Below are 15684 nucleotides of genomic sequence, written 5' to 3' on the forward strand. Positions count from 1 at the left end.
CAGGCTGCTAGCAGGTGCCAGAGTACTCTGCTAGCAGGTAGCGCTTGGATTAGATAAGGATAATTAATACCCTATCAAACAAAGGAAACTTTCTGACCATCTATGTCCCTGTGACGTCACATGGAGTGGCATCGCATGGGTGCCAATATCTCCGTTTTTAAATGCGGTTAAAATTGACCATTGCCATTCGTCTGAACTGGGATTTCTATAGCCAAATGATTTGCATATTATGAATACAGTAATGGTGGGTAACGAATCGCAATCAATGCCTTACGTTTTCTTTGATGAAGGAAACTACCCTGTTATTGACTACCTGCAGCAATTTCCTAAAATTTTTATTGCTGCTCTTGGACACTTTTCCTCACTGCAGGGATCCCTGAAAATTCCCTGACTCCCTGATTATCCAAAAGAGTAGCCACCTTGTCAGCAGTTCATGAATTCACTCACCTTGCCTAAGAGATGTCCAGCTCTTGGCGCTCCAGCTACATAATGAATCCTGTCCGGGCTGTAAAATCTTCCAGACCCAATGGAGTATCCTGGAAAGAGAAAAATAGAACATACGTATATTTTTTTCAGGCTTCATAATAGAGTACACCACATCCAACCACAATTATGTCTGAAGATAGGACATCCAGAAGTCAATTAAAATTGAATAAAATAAATGTGAGTGAAATCAGCTTTCTGATTGACTTAGGAGAACAGGAGTTAACAGGCCTCTTACCCTATTCCTTTGTGGGTTAATAGCTGTTCTATTTGCTATTGATGACTGTCTGAGTAAATGGAAAACTTGTATGAAAGATGTGGATTATGTATTCCAACTTTGCATGCTATTCAGATTTCCTATTTTTCAATTAGGGATGGACTGATCCAGGATTTTTTTCAGATCCAGATTCGGATAGGATCCTTGATTTTCGGAGCCGGATCTTTCGGATTGGATATGTTAGGATCCAAATGCATTTTCAAATTCCTGATGCTGAGATTCCCTCAATGATTGTTCAATCTCTTGGGAAGAGTCACACTATGTGCCAGTCGTATTTTGCCTTTTTTATTTTCCACGGCTGAAATTATCCTACGTTACCTCTGCGAGAGCTTTCAAACAAAACGGTTCATGAGTAGGACAAGAATCGTATGCGACGGCACATTCGAAGAGAAAATCAGAACTCTTTCCACCCTTATTGGGCGTTGCATTCACTGAAGCTATTATTTAAAATTTCGGATCCAGATCCGATGCCTTCCGCGACTTTGGATCCGATGTATCCGATGAAGGGCAATATCCGTGGATATTTTGATCTGAGGTATCCGATCCAACCATCCCTACTTTCAATATATATTCACTTAAATAAATTAGAATTTCAACTAAATTATTCTGCATTCTTTTTTCAGATTGGTCTGAATTCAGACAGATCTCAGATCGATTGGTAAATGTAAAGATAAACTTTACAATTAGATGGAAGGAACATAAAAAATCAATGATCTATACACAAAGAGACCTTCTGAATTGAGAATGAGATGATGTAGAGGACATTCTCAATTCAGGACTTCACCCTGCTGGCCTAGATGGCAGTGGGGTAGTCCTTGCCTTCAACACAAGAGGTCGTGGGTTTGAGTCCCACTGGGACGACTTGCCCCTATCTAAAAATGTTTGACTGTTAAGTTAAAAAACCCTGATGGCCAATGGTGTTGTTTTTGGTGGTACAGGAATAAATAATAATGAATAATGAAAAATGATTGAATCATACCAAAGAACGCTGATGGATTCAGCTGAGTGTTTCGAAATGGGTTGGGCGTGAGGACTTCGTCGTACATTACACCACGATTATTATTATTCACCAGACTTGATCCTGCATCTCCCAAAATGGAAGAAGAGACACGATACCGTACAACAGACCCTGAAATAGGAAAAAAGAACATAAATAACTTGCCGAACATCAACAACTTTTTCCTTCCAAAATGATTTTTAATCAGCATTTCTCGATCATTTCCCAACACTGCACGAACTATCATAATGCATGGAATATTGCAAACTAAACTGCCTTGAAGAGCACCGACCTCTTCATAGACTATATTCTTAAAAAAACTCAAAATAATAATCAATATGGTAGACAGTAGAGACAAATTGTGACTCTCAGAAAAATGAAAAAGTGAAAATTTCTCAGTCATGGGAATATTGATTTCAACATGGAATTGATAGAATGTGGAATAGAGCCTCTCCCTTAAGCTACTGTAGTAGCTATTGAGTCTACAGCCTATACAGCCTTGGGACCATTCAGATTCTCAGAACTGCATTATATAGACATCATTACCACTTCACTAATATACTAATCAGCTCTTAGATGAGGAGAAAATATCTGATATGAAAATTAATAATTTACTATTCAGGGAAATAGCTGGCATTGGAAAACAATGTTGAATAATAAGGAAATGAATATAATTTACCTTTCCAGTCAAAAACTCCTGGAGCACCAATGATCAATTCTGTTGCATTCTGAAAAAGAGATAAATAGTACATAATCATTGCAACTATCATGAGAATATGAACCTTAGAATCAAAGCTGAGGTGATCAGAGTTTAATTAAAGGTAAGTATATGCAAGATTCCCAAAATGAGAACAAAATTTTAAGTCAGTATAAGTCAGGATGATGCATGAAAATAGCCACGACTCACATCAGAGGACTTCATTCTGAATCATGACATAAACCTGACTACATCTGTGGTCAACTGACTCTCACTGACTTTTTCTGATGATAAAATAACATAAATTGACGAATTTAAGTATACCGGGACTAGCCACGGTGATAACTTTTACGGGAGTCACCCGCAATGCACAATTGTGCGAAAAATCCACAGAGAAAAAATCATTCGCCTTGACCGGGATCCCGGTCAAGGCGAATGATTTTTTCTTTGTGGATTTTTCGCACAACATAAATTGACATTAGCTATCTTAAGAATGTCCACAAAGGTAACATAGTTAAAAATTTGGATTGAAGAGAGCTTATATGGTGAATCACAAGCATTTCTCATTCAAGCAAAATGAATTGGTTCAGAATTTGGTGTCGACGGCTTTCCGGAGCAGATGCGTATTGCGCTTTGTCATGCAATACGTAGTTGCTCTCGAAAGCCATCGACACCAATGAATCTCGCTGCAAAAGCCTACGTTCCACAGTTCACAACTTACAGGAACGAAGTCCACAGACACTCCTGCTCCACCATAAGCATAGTAATAAGCCTGGGTTAAATTCCTGTCAGGATCATAATCAGATGGAACAACGAATCCCTGTTTTCCTGCAATACAAAGAGTCATAAATAAAAAGACAACATATACAAGTTTATAGCATCATACTATTTTTCTGTCGTTCAAAATTATTTGTGATAGCAAGGTCACACACAGATGTAAATATTCAACATGACTTGGCTGATTAGGGAGTGGAATACTTGTAAGAATTAATAACAATGACTATAAATTTAGTGCAACATGGATAAAAAATAACTTTTGAATAAAAATGAAAGGCATGGCAGGATAAGTATAGTGAATCAGCCCCCTTGTGATATTTAGCCAGTATGCATGATAATTTTAGAGTTATGCATTAAAATGTGATTTTATAGCTTTTATAAGTGCTTCCTTCATTTATTACAAACGATCCTTAGATGAAAGATTTCAACAAAGTCATTCTGGCTGAAACCTTTACAAATATGCAATAGTTTCAGTGGAACAAATCTTATTTTCGGGAATCTCATGCATGATAAAATCGATTCTTACTGTTAAGAAGTAGAGGGATCAGCTTCAGAGCTTTCCTATCGAAAAACCTTGGGTCAGAGAGCTGATAACAGACGCCATTCATAAGGTAAAAGTCTCGGTAGTATTTGTTTTTCCACCTAGGCCCGCATACCTGTTGAGAAACAGACGAGAATAAATGAAAATACATATATGTATGTATAATAATGAATTATACACACCCATTTTTATTTGAGAAGGAGACTAAAGCTTAACAATTTTAGTGAAAAATGAATCTAAACATAGCTGAAACCTAGATAATCATGTTGAGTATACTAGCACTATGACTCCTAGTACAGTTTCAAACCATTTTCACTCAACTTCAAGTCATTACAAGTCCTCAGCTGGCCAACAGCATGGAATAATTTTTATTCGCTCTTCATGACATAATTTTGTATGGATGCATGTGATTGTCAAACAAGTTAATTGTAAGAGAGGACTATCTAGTCCTATATTCGCTTGTGAAATAAAGACGACATTATTAATTTTCCCCGACACCTTCAACAAGATTTACTGCCTTTTCCCTGATTGTTCCGACCATAACAATCTTGCCTGAGATAAATTGCCATGAAAATTATTATCAGTGGATTTTTTGTCTCCTTCAATTATTAGTTAGGCCTATCCTCAACTTTAAGACACACAGTAATTGAGGCTCTAGTTAACTTAGAATACCTTTTCCCATAAAGCATAGATTGGCAATTTCTCTCATGCCAATCTCTTGAATGAGAAATCCCCAGTTTTTTCATACAATTTTTTTTCTCTCAAGAAATGAAATCATGTAAACGTTGGTTTAAATTATTGAAATGACACTGCTTTGTGCAAGCAGGGCATTGACATTCATTTGAGGGCTTACCACAATTTTTCCACCATTTTCCTGCACCGCAATGGATGCTCCAATCCAAGCATGATTCTTGTTGTCTGCATAACTCGCGAATCCACCCGGAGATGAATATCTGTCATTGCCTGAAGGAATAATGGGAATAAAGAGCCTGATTAAAATAAAAAGTACTAAATACATCCACATTATTATTATAATTATTGATTCAATGATCCTAAGACGAGATGCGACGAGACGAGACAAGACTAAGATTTGACGACTCCATGCAAATGTATTTTGCCCACGGATAATAGACCTTATTATTATTATTATTATTATAAGAGCATATTAACCCTTTCGTGCCGGACATCGGGTGGAGCCGACGGGCATTTTCAAATGCAGAACACCTGACGGTGGGTATAACTGTCGCGGATTTTTCAACGCAGACGACTGGATGTCGGCTCAGGCCGATGCGAGGGAAGGGAAGTGACCGCTGAGGTAGCAATTGTCCGATGTATTCAGGCCCGGCCTGAGACCCAGATTAGCGAGTCGTTAGGGCCACTCGTTAGGCAGTAAAGCCCGACTCTCCCACTCATTTATAACCATCCTCACCGCAGGAATCCATTGCATAGTAATTACATTTTCAATAGTTTTTTCAGTGATATGTTTTATTGCATACTACTATGTTTTTATACTTTGAAATGAATTCTTTGTTTTGTTCTGTGCCCAAGCAACTTTTAAACAGAGTTATAGCATTAATAATGACGGACTTCCGGACTTATCGTCTTATTACCTTATATTTACTAACTTTGTTGTTATTAACGCTAGAAACCCATTTAAAATTCCACAATGCTTAAAAAAACGTTATTAATTCTTTTACAAGAGTAAATCATTTAAAATAAACTACAACGTTTGGTTGAAAAATACACTGGTAACACAATAAGTGACCGTGGATTCGTGCTATGATAGGGTTAGAGGGTGAAGTCTAGTGGGCGGGATAAGGGACGGACTTGAGATGGGCCCCAAATCTGAGGGACGAAAATACCCAGGCAACTCACCCCCAAAAAAGAGCTCCGTACAGAGAGGTTTAAAATATTCTTATGCTACACGTAGCACGAAAACGTTTTTCTATTGTAGGCGCCGGCAGGAAAGGGTTAAATGGTTCCCTATGAAAGAGGATACACAGATGACAGACTAATAGTTTATACTTGGTGAAATTTTTTGCATTTTGACAGGCTGGTCCTCTACTCTCAATAGTGGAGTCTAACAACAAAAATTGATAAAATAATGATACGAGGAAAAAGAGACTCTACGATTATAAAAGACCTAAAGGCAGTATCTTTAAGCAAGAATGTGAAGGCTAATGAGGAGTCTGATCTTGAGTGTGGCACTTCATGGCATGGAAACTTAGGAATGAGGATTAGAGAAGACTGGAGGCATTCTAGATTTGAGTATGGAGGAGAGTGGAGAATGTGAAGTGGATGAAGAGGTAGGACGAAGTGTAGGACATGGTGGGTGAGGAGAGGCAGCTTCTAAATGAGGTATGAAGAAGACAAAGTATGGATCACGGTATCCAGGCAATCACACCAGAAAAATTCATGCATAATTCACGGTTTTTCAGGGAAATGTTTGCAAAATTCCAGGTTAATCTTACGTGATTACTGCGATGCATTATGAAATTCCAGGTTGGTGAAAAAATTAATGAATAATTCATGCATAATTTCAGATTTTTCCAGTTGCTGGACACCCAGCTGCTATTGTGAATGGAAAAAGGAACACCAAGTTGGGAAAGAGGGATAGGCTGGGATTATCGGGAAAGTGTTACAAGTAAACCTACCAACATAACTGAAGAGGAAGAGGAACAACAAAGTGGTAGACATGGTGGGTGAATAAATGAAACTTCTTCATGGGATATGGAGGAGAGAGGTGATTTGGATGGAGTGAGCACTAAAGTGGGGTACAAGAGATGTTAAGATCCATATTATTAAATGTTAAGTCAGCATGGAAGGGAGAGCAGAAAACAGCATTATAGATAGAATGCGACTAATTATGTAGTTATATTTAGTATTATAATTGGGAGGAAGAAACTAAATGTGGAAGGTAACACAGTTGCAAAATTACTAGAATAATAATGACTCACCTGTATCGTCCAGGATCATGTGTTTGCACTTCCCCTGACCTTCGCCAATTTCACACAGGTATGCCACACCAGGCTCAATAACGTTTGAAGGGTAGATTGTTGAGTTTCCCCTAGGGGCTCCCACTACCAACCTGCGAAGGAATAAGATGAAGGGTTAATATATATCGATTAACACCTAAGTATTAATGCACAATTAGCCTTATACATATTATTCATAAAACAGACATGAAACATGAGTCAACAGATGGCAAGAGTCTGTATGGACAGATATGGTAAGAGTCCACATATAGATATTGGCACATCAGTTCCCATAAGGTCACTTATGTCATGCAAAACTGGGCCTCAACTTGGGTAACGATTCTCACCTAATTAACGCAGCTCACGGCTTGTTGATGTTAGGTGAGTAAATCATGGAGCCGGAACAATTTAGCAAGAATAAATATATGGGTAAGGGCATCTAGGTTCAACTATCAGTTCTACGAGATCTAACACTGTATCAACTCATCTTGACAGATGCAGCCAAAAACAACTCTGCTACCATTGCACCCAGGCAATCACAAGAAAAATGGAACAGGAGAGATTTCTATTTACTGCCAGCATTACTCGTAGCCTTCCAAGACCACTTTATCTTCCGTAAAACAACGCATACGCTTCCTTTGATGCCAGTAAACAGCACTATTGGGGTGGTGTGAACTGTGCGATGAATAGTCAACGACCATCTCCATCAGCGAAAGTAGGTCTTAACCCTCTAATTAAAGAAGACAAATCACCAAGAAAATAGATAAAAATAAGAAAATTGTGCGGGGTAAATAAAACACATTCAATATTTGAACGACAGCGGCAGACCTCAATTTCCCAAGAGGTTAAAAAAAGCGCGAAAATTACTGTGATCGTCGACTCTGTGCCGGGCTTGTCGTTGTCCTTTTCCAAGCAACTCAACCTCCTTCAATTCACGGCCACGGTCTATCATTTCAGAGCGCGTTTCAAATATGTTTCGCGGCAGTACACAAGAGTGATATGCAATTTAAGAACCCTAATTGTTGTTGTGGTTTGATTCCAGATTAAGGAATTTTTTCTCATGGCGCATTCATGTATATTTCACCAACGCTTACACGGCAAGATGTAAATACAGCACAATACTTCCATGCGTGGTTGCTTTAGCGCAGGTTTGAGGCTCTCAAATGGTTGTTGGCTTCATGAAAGTCTTTTCTCACTCATGTTGACATCCTTGATCGGTGGCGCAGCGAGGGGGGGGGGAAGTTTTGGGCGATAAACCCCCCCTCATGGCTCAGAGAAATTTTTAAGTTTAATCCATTTTACTTAATTGGATCATTATTACTCATAGAATAGTGTTAGGATTAATCAAATATCCCTCATGAAACCGTAACACTCACCATTTTGAACCATTATTCTTAAAAATTTTCTGGAGGAGGGCCCCCGCAACTCCTGCTTACCCTGGCGAGTATGCAATACCCCCACACTCCTAAGTATTACTTGCGCCTAAAACCTTCCTAGCCTCAAGTCTTAGCTGTGCCCCTGTCCTTGATGGACTATGAGGACCTAACATTAGTTACATGAGCCTCGGTACAATTGCCATGTAAATATAGGAATCTGGATAGTATAGTGTGGTCTACACTGTGGCCCAGAAATTCAAAGGTCCGTGGTTCTATTCCTGGTCCAGGGGAATTTTTTCTCGTTGCAATTCATCTCTAACTCTATTGTATTATCTGTGATTTCTCCTTCATATAAATACTCTATATATAGTTTTGTGGATGTATCTACATCTACCCACTTCCCCGCAGACCTACCGCCTGAATATGCGTTTGGCGGGAGGTGTCAGGACACCAGCCGTTTACAAATAAAAATAAATGCTCTAACAAAGCTCCGCCAAAATTCTTTTTATGTTCGGGGAAAAACGTATTCTCGCACCCATCCGTTCGGAAAAATATTTCTCTTAATTTATCGCTTCTGTCGGACCTGGAAATAAAGTGTGGCTCTAATATTATGTTCTCCGTGTCGCTCTTAAAGATATCCATTCTCAATTGTTCAAGCAATCTAAGCCTAGCGCGCAGCCTCCCGAGTCTCCAGGGCTCTTATTCGCTTAACATATGGGTGACGTTGCCTGTACTCCCGTAGCAGTTTTTGAAGAATCACGCAGCTTTCCTTTAAATTTATTAAGTTTGCGGATTAAGTCTTTCTGCGACGGATCTCATACGCTCGCTACATATTCAAGGTGTGGCCAGGCGAGTACGAAATAGCAATTCTCTTTTACAATATAATTCTCTTATTTTATCGCTTACGTTAAACACGGAACTATAATTGGGTTCTAATACGGTGTTCTCCGTGTCGTTCTGAAAGATATCTTTTCTAAATTGCTCAAGGATTCTAAGACTAGCCCGCAGCCTACGAATTTCTAGCGGCTCCCAGCCTAATTCGCTTAACATCTGTGTAACGGTTTCTGTGCGCCCTTTGAAATTTTAGACGAATTCCTTAACTTCCTCCGTATATTATTAACTTCATGGATTAATTCTTTCTGCGCCAGATACCTTATGCTAGCTGTATATTCAAGATGCAGTCGGACGAGTACGAAATAGCAATTCTCTTTCACAATACATTTCTTTTAATTTATCGCTTACGTCGGATATGGACATATATTTGGGTTCTAATACGGTGTTCTCCGTGTCGTTCTGAAAGATATCTTTTCTAAAATTCTCAATGATTCTAAGACTAGCCCGCAGCCTACGAATTTCTAGCGGCTCCCAGCCTAATTCGCTTAACATCTGTGTAACGGTTTCTGTGCGCTCATTGCAATTTTAGACGAATTCCTTAACTTACTTTGCATCTTATTGAGTTCATGGATTAAGTATTACCTCTATATTACGAAAAAGTAATACCTCTATATTACTTTTTCGTCTGAGAATCTTCCCGCAACACACTGTCGACGAAAATATCGCTCGGGGCGGGTGATCATTATTATGAGGCGGTATTACTCACATTCAATGAGTCATGGGTTCGGAAAACCTTCCGGTCAAGTTCAAGCCGTTGGTGTCGCTTGCACAACTTCCGTCCATTCCGCAGCGGAGAAAATGAGTCCATATATACATCTGGGCGATCTGGGCACTCCAAGGAGTAGTCGTCTGCTGACTCATTAGAGGGCGCCTCTTCCGTGAAGGAACACTCCTTCCTCGCCCCTCACGCTCCTTGCGCATTATGCGTTTTCGCCGGTGCCGGAAAACCACACGGGGTTTTTTCAACTAGTCCACTGAAGAAGTTTACGAGACCTTACACATTGTACGGTTAACACGGTTACGGGCGTACAGACAGTGTTACCTAGATGTTAAGCGAATTAGGCTAGGAACCGTTGGAGACTCGGAGGTTGCGCGCTAGGCTTAGATTGCTTGAACAATTGAGAATGGATATCGCGACACGGAGGACATAATATTAGAGCCCCATTATATTTCCAGGTCCAACAGAAGCGATAAATTAAGAGAGATATTTTGCCGAACGGATAGATATGGGAATCCGTTTTTTCCCCGAGCCATAAAGGACTTTAACAAACGCTATTCCCAACTTCGTAAGAGCACTTCATTTTTTTAGCTGTAAACGGCTGGTGTCCTAACATTCCTTGCCACACGCCTTTAAGGCGGCTTGCGGGCTATTATGTAGATGTAGATGTAACACACGGGCACGATTTTTAGCCGCATTCATAGAGTTTAGTAGAGTACTTATGGCCGCATTGTTGCCGTCCAGTGCCACTGAGGCCACTCGGCTACCACAAATGCACACTTTCACACTAGACGGTTTCAGTCGTGCGGGAACTGTCTCCAGTACTGTTGATAGTAATCTTTTTGCGCGGTTTATTTTTACACGCTTTTTTCCCGCACGGGCGGAAACGTGTAATGTGCAAGGTGGGTCACTCCCGCTAACTTCAACATTGTGTCCACATTCTCATGAATCGGTGTTATTCCATCCATATTTGGTAGGAAAATCTGCTTTTTAAATACTATGGGGCGTTATATTTGATTTTAAAATGTAGTAAAACTCGCTTATAAAGAAGCTTTCAGCGGACCATCGTGATATTCTTTTATAAACGGGATTTCTTCATACCCATGCTGAACGAAGCTCAGCCGAAAATACCTGGGTGTGTACTGAAAGATTTTGCCACATACATCGCAGGATTTCTGGCAAATATATTGCGTAAATAGTCTTTTTTTAAGCAACAGATCCCTACACTCGATTGTTTCTGGCTTTACTCTGTTAAAATCCATTCTGAACAATAAAAAGTTATGGTACATTTTCACACGATTTATTCAATACGACCGGTTTCGTCGCAGAGGCGACATCATCAGGTACAGAAATCGTTATGTTATCGTAAAATAACTGTTAATATAACGATTTCTGTGCCTGATGATGTCGCCTCTGCGACGAAACCGGTCGTATTGAATTAATCGTGTGAAAAGGTACCATAACTTTTTATTGTTCACAGCAGATCCCTGACAATCACCCATTCTTTCCATCAAGCGGCTGTAAAGGAAAGGATTTTAAGATCAACGGTAGAACTATGTGGTTATGGCCACGTAAGAACAACTGATGATAAGCTTGGTAACGTTTAAGTAGCGAAGAAGGCCGTAAATGATTCATAAAAGAGGAAATAATTCCCCAAATGTCCGAAGAATAGTTCGTAATAGCGGGGATTTCGTAACATCCCCTCGCGAGGCCTCGTTACAGGCGGGAAAATAAACATTGGTGATCATAAGGGGCCGGTACTCACCTCGCTATAGGCGGGATTTCATTACAGCGCGATCATTATAAGCGAGGCGAACTGTATTTATTGCATTGTAAATAATTTTATTTTGTTCTTGGCCTCTTGTTTATTTTTAAATATGATCTCTCAAGGTTTAAATCAATTATTAAAAACATATTTTCCACTTTCAAGGCCTGTTATATTAAAATATAAAAGAGCTTCAATAAAGAAAAAAGTGGAGAAGTATAAAAACTCAATTTTATAAGGAAAGAAATATCCAATAAAACATTATAACAAAATTCTAACATGTGCAAAATATAAACAATGATTAATCACACCTTTTAAGTATAGGTTTAGTTTGTTTAATAGCCGTCATGTGACTATGTTTGTTTGCTAGATAAATTTAAAAAATGTAATAAAAAATCTTAAATAGATTATTTAAGAAAAATATATTATAGTCTATTTAACCAAATTGATAAAACATTTTTTTCCAATTTTTGGCAGTGCAATGGTATGGCGTAGAAAAGGTAGATCACATCATCATACATATAACCTTCGATTAATCTCCGTAATTATACCTTATTTCCCCGTGAACTGGGATCACTTTGTCCGTCAGCGACACGAGCGGCGACTTTTGTAAACCCATTTAAATGCGCGGTGGGTGGCAACACATTCACAAAAAAATAAGAGGCCGAATAGATGATCCTTTTCTTTATACTCGTGATTTCTTTCTTGCATCGTCCATTCAGGCTTCTTAGGTTGCAGAACTCTTTCATCTTTTCTTTTTCCGTTTCCCATAATGTCTACGAAGTTGGGAATATCCCTCCAACGTCTCACCCACAGCCTTAATCTTTTTTCTCTGGAGTCTTATCTTCGCGAGCGGTTCCGGAGAAAGGGAGTTTGAGTGCCTGCCTTCGTTATGTGTCAACTCGAGACGACTGCTTTCAATGTTATATTCCGAGGAAGCGAAAGTGTGTGGCCTCTACATAAGTAGGCTGACTCACTCACAATGCTACCTCAGGCATGTCGTCTTACGACTTCTTCGTCTTCCGGACTCGCGCCCAAAGCCTCGCCTTCCTATAATCATATATATTATTATTGAATTGAAATTATGTATTATTATAGAAGGGTATTTTTCTTTCAATCCGTTCCATGCTCCGTTAACACTGCACGAACAGTGATAAATGAGGTATCATTTTAAACGTCGAATCACCGGCTTCTGACGAAAAATACAACCTCAATCTCAAATTTCACTATTTACCCATTGATTTGACTTAAAAGTTTCGTGTTTTCCATATCGATTACTCGCTCGAGTTTATCGGCTACACGCATTTTTTTATTCTAAACTTAAAAAAATGGTTTAAAAACCCGTTTTCCGTGACTTTCATGCTAGTGTTAAAGAAACTCATTGCCAAAAAGTTAGAGATGACGAAATTGCTACTTCTAATACTGTCTTTAAAGAAGTTGTATAAATTGCGTGCCATTATTCCATAACCAGGGACGCCGACAAAAAAAATATTGGGGGGGGCCAAACCGGGGATCTAGCCCAGGGAAATTTTATTAGTTGTGAGTTTTAAGTTTTTTAATCATTTTAGAAGGGTCATATGATCAACATTAGAACCCTGATAACTTGAATCTCAATTTCTGGACACTCCGGGGAAAATCAACAAGCCTGACACAATTTTTCCTCACACCCATAACGAATTTTTGAGGGGGGTCGGGCCCCCTCAGGCCCCATGGAGTCGGCGCCACTGTCCATAACAGACATCATGATTGCTCCTCCTGGTACCAAACTCCCTTGCCTGTATTATATTCATATGCTACGTATGTTTTTGTTAGAAAACAATTGTAGAGAAAGTACTTCATGCTACACCATCTTAAACTATAATATGTACTTTGCGTAGGCGGTTTCCGGTGATACTTAATGGAATTTGCCGAACATTTTGAATGAATAATTTAAACTTTGATTTTCCACAGATTAAAAAAAAATTAAATCTCGACCATGGTTTCGACGGTTTAACGTCATCTCCTGGTGACGAAGATGACGTTAAATATTCGCAAGTTCAAAATATAAAATACGCAATTTCAGGCCATAATTTTTTTAATATTTTGTTATCATCATCATCAGTGGTCAACTATCCTTCATATTGGTTTGACGCAGCTCTCCACTCAATTCTCCTATCAGCTAACCTTTTCATGACTACGTATATCTTCTCTTTCACATCCATCTTTACCTGTTCCATGTATTTTATTCGAGATCGTTTTTATGTTCTTGCGATCTACTTGTCCCTCGACGATTGTCTTCATCAGGCCATCATGTCTCACGTTATGGCCCGCAAGGTTTATTCATTTTCTTATTAAGGTTTTCATGAGGTTTCTCCTCTCTTCTACTCTTCTTACGACTTCCGTATTACTAACTCGGTCGATCCATTTGATCCTCATCATTCTTCTCTAGAACCGCATTTCGAATACCTCTATCCTTGCTTTATCCGCTGCGGTCATTGCCCATGCCTCATTTCCCTATTGTACCAATTTTAATATACCAATCGCCGTTCGCTCACTCTCTTCAATTTTATATGCTTTTTTATCCTTGAAGCGTTTCACTACAGTTAAATTAATGGTACATATGTAATTAAATGGGAATGTATATGTAATATAATATATAATAATAATATACATAGGTATTCCAACACTGTTTTTTTTTTTTAAGTTTTGAAAAAGGAAGTTACCGCACCCTGAATAATGTCATATTCGGGAATTCTACATCTACATAATACCCCGCAAGCCGCCTAAAAGGCGTGTGGCAGGGAATGTTAGGACACCAGCCGTTTACAGCTAAAAAATGAAGTGCTGTAACGAAGTTGGGAATAGCGTTTATTAAAGTCCTTAATGGTTCGGGGAAAAAACGAATTCCCATATCTATCCGTTCGGCATAACATCTCTCTTAATTTTTCGCTTCTATCGGACCTGGAAATGTAATGTGGCTTCTATAACAGACGATCGAATCAAGAAGCGGCTCAGTGATATGAATGAAAATAAGAGTATATGTGCACTTTCGCGTACTGTCGGAAGAAAATGAACTGTCTTGAGCTGAGAAAATTATTTTTCGAGCATACACTGCGTAACGACGAGGAAATAGTGTCCTTTATACAAACACCCAAACCAACCTAATGAGCAACCCGCTGCAGCGTAATCCCATCCACATATATAAAATTTTCTGTATCCATTCGCTCGGATTTCAAATAATTTATAATGACGAAATATTTTCATTATTCATATCACTTTGCGGTTTCTTGATCCGATCGTGTGTGGTCATCGATTCTGGATGCCAATGTAAACGATGTACCATTCCTACAATGCGATAAGCACTAGATATAAAATAAAATAAATTTAATTGTTGTCGCAGCGTTTTCAGCGCCCACATCTCACTTTCCTTTAATTTTTTAGAAGTGAAATGTTACCCTCTGTGTTCTTTTATTACAAGTCATTATTTACATTTTATTACAATTTTATTTGCTTTTGCAACGAATGTACCTATATATTAGAATTTTTGAGGCAACAAAATTCATAAAAGTGTTATTTGACTATTACCTATGTCTTTTATTAACCAGTGCCGGAATCAGTACCGGGTCGTTCCGTCACCATGACACCAGTGAGTAAAACATCTTTAATTTGGTGAATATCCGAAATAAATTGGCCATTTGAAGAAACTCAACTGTTACTGAATCACGTGATAGAGATTGCATTTAACACGATAACAGAATATTGGTGGGCGTTCGCTTTCATATTATTATATTTTTTTCTAAATTAAACCTTAAGGGATTACCATACATTTTGTATAAGGAATGTAACGTTCTTTATAATTTTTCCACTTCTAACTTAACAAATAATTTTATTACACTGTATAACACGTTTTATAATTTAAAGCTCGGGAGCAAAAAAGAACACATCCACACGCCATGATTATTACAATCCAACTCCAACTCTTTTACACTCCATCCCGAGCCGTACACAAAAATTGCCTCCCTCCACCTCGATTGTTAATTTTATTTATACGTTTAAACAAACAACATGGCGGTTTGTTTACAGGAGTCATTTTTATTTTTTCTGAAAGTATTTATTTATTTGCAAATAGCGAATAAATTCTTTTTTTCACTAGCGAAATTCATCCCTCTTCAGTCGCCTTCTTTACACATAATAATGATATCCCT

The 15684-nt window shown here is 38.7% G+C and overlaps 1 protein-coding gene across 1 annotated transcript in view; it reads right to left on the bottom strand.

The window, feature by feature from the left end:
* The window catches only part of LOC124169158 (integrin alpha-9-like), a 60202-nt gene that overhangs the window by 26052 nt on the left and 18466 nt on the right, over positions 1–15684 (bottom strand). Inside the window, exons 2-8 of the mRNA XM_046547666.1 lie at positions 6730–6860; positions 4626–4735; positions 3758–3887; positions 3176–3282; positions 2437–2485; positions 1740–1889; positions 448–536 (exon numbers count right to left, since the gene is read on the bottom strand). Coding sequence (XP_046403622.1) covers positions 448–536; positions 1740–1889; positions 2437–2485; positions 3176–3282; positions 3758–3887; positions 4626–4735; positions 6730–6860 — 766 coding nt within the window. The remainder of the gene's footprint in view (positions 1–447; positions 537–1739; positions 1890–2436; positions 2486–3175; positions 3283–3757; positions 3888–4625; positions 4736–6729; positions 6861–15684) is intronic.

The sequence above is a fragment of the Ischnura elegans genome, chromosome 12, assembly GCF_921293095.1.
Source record: "Ischnura elegans chromosome 12, ioIscEleg1.1, whole genome shotgun sequence".
NCBI lineage: Eukaryota > Metazoa > Arthropoda > Insecta > Odonata > Coenagrionidae > Ischnura > Ischnura elegans.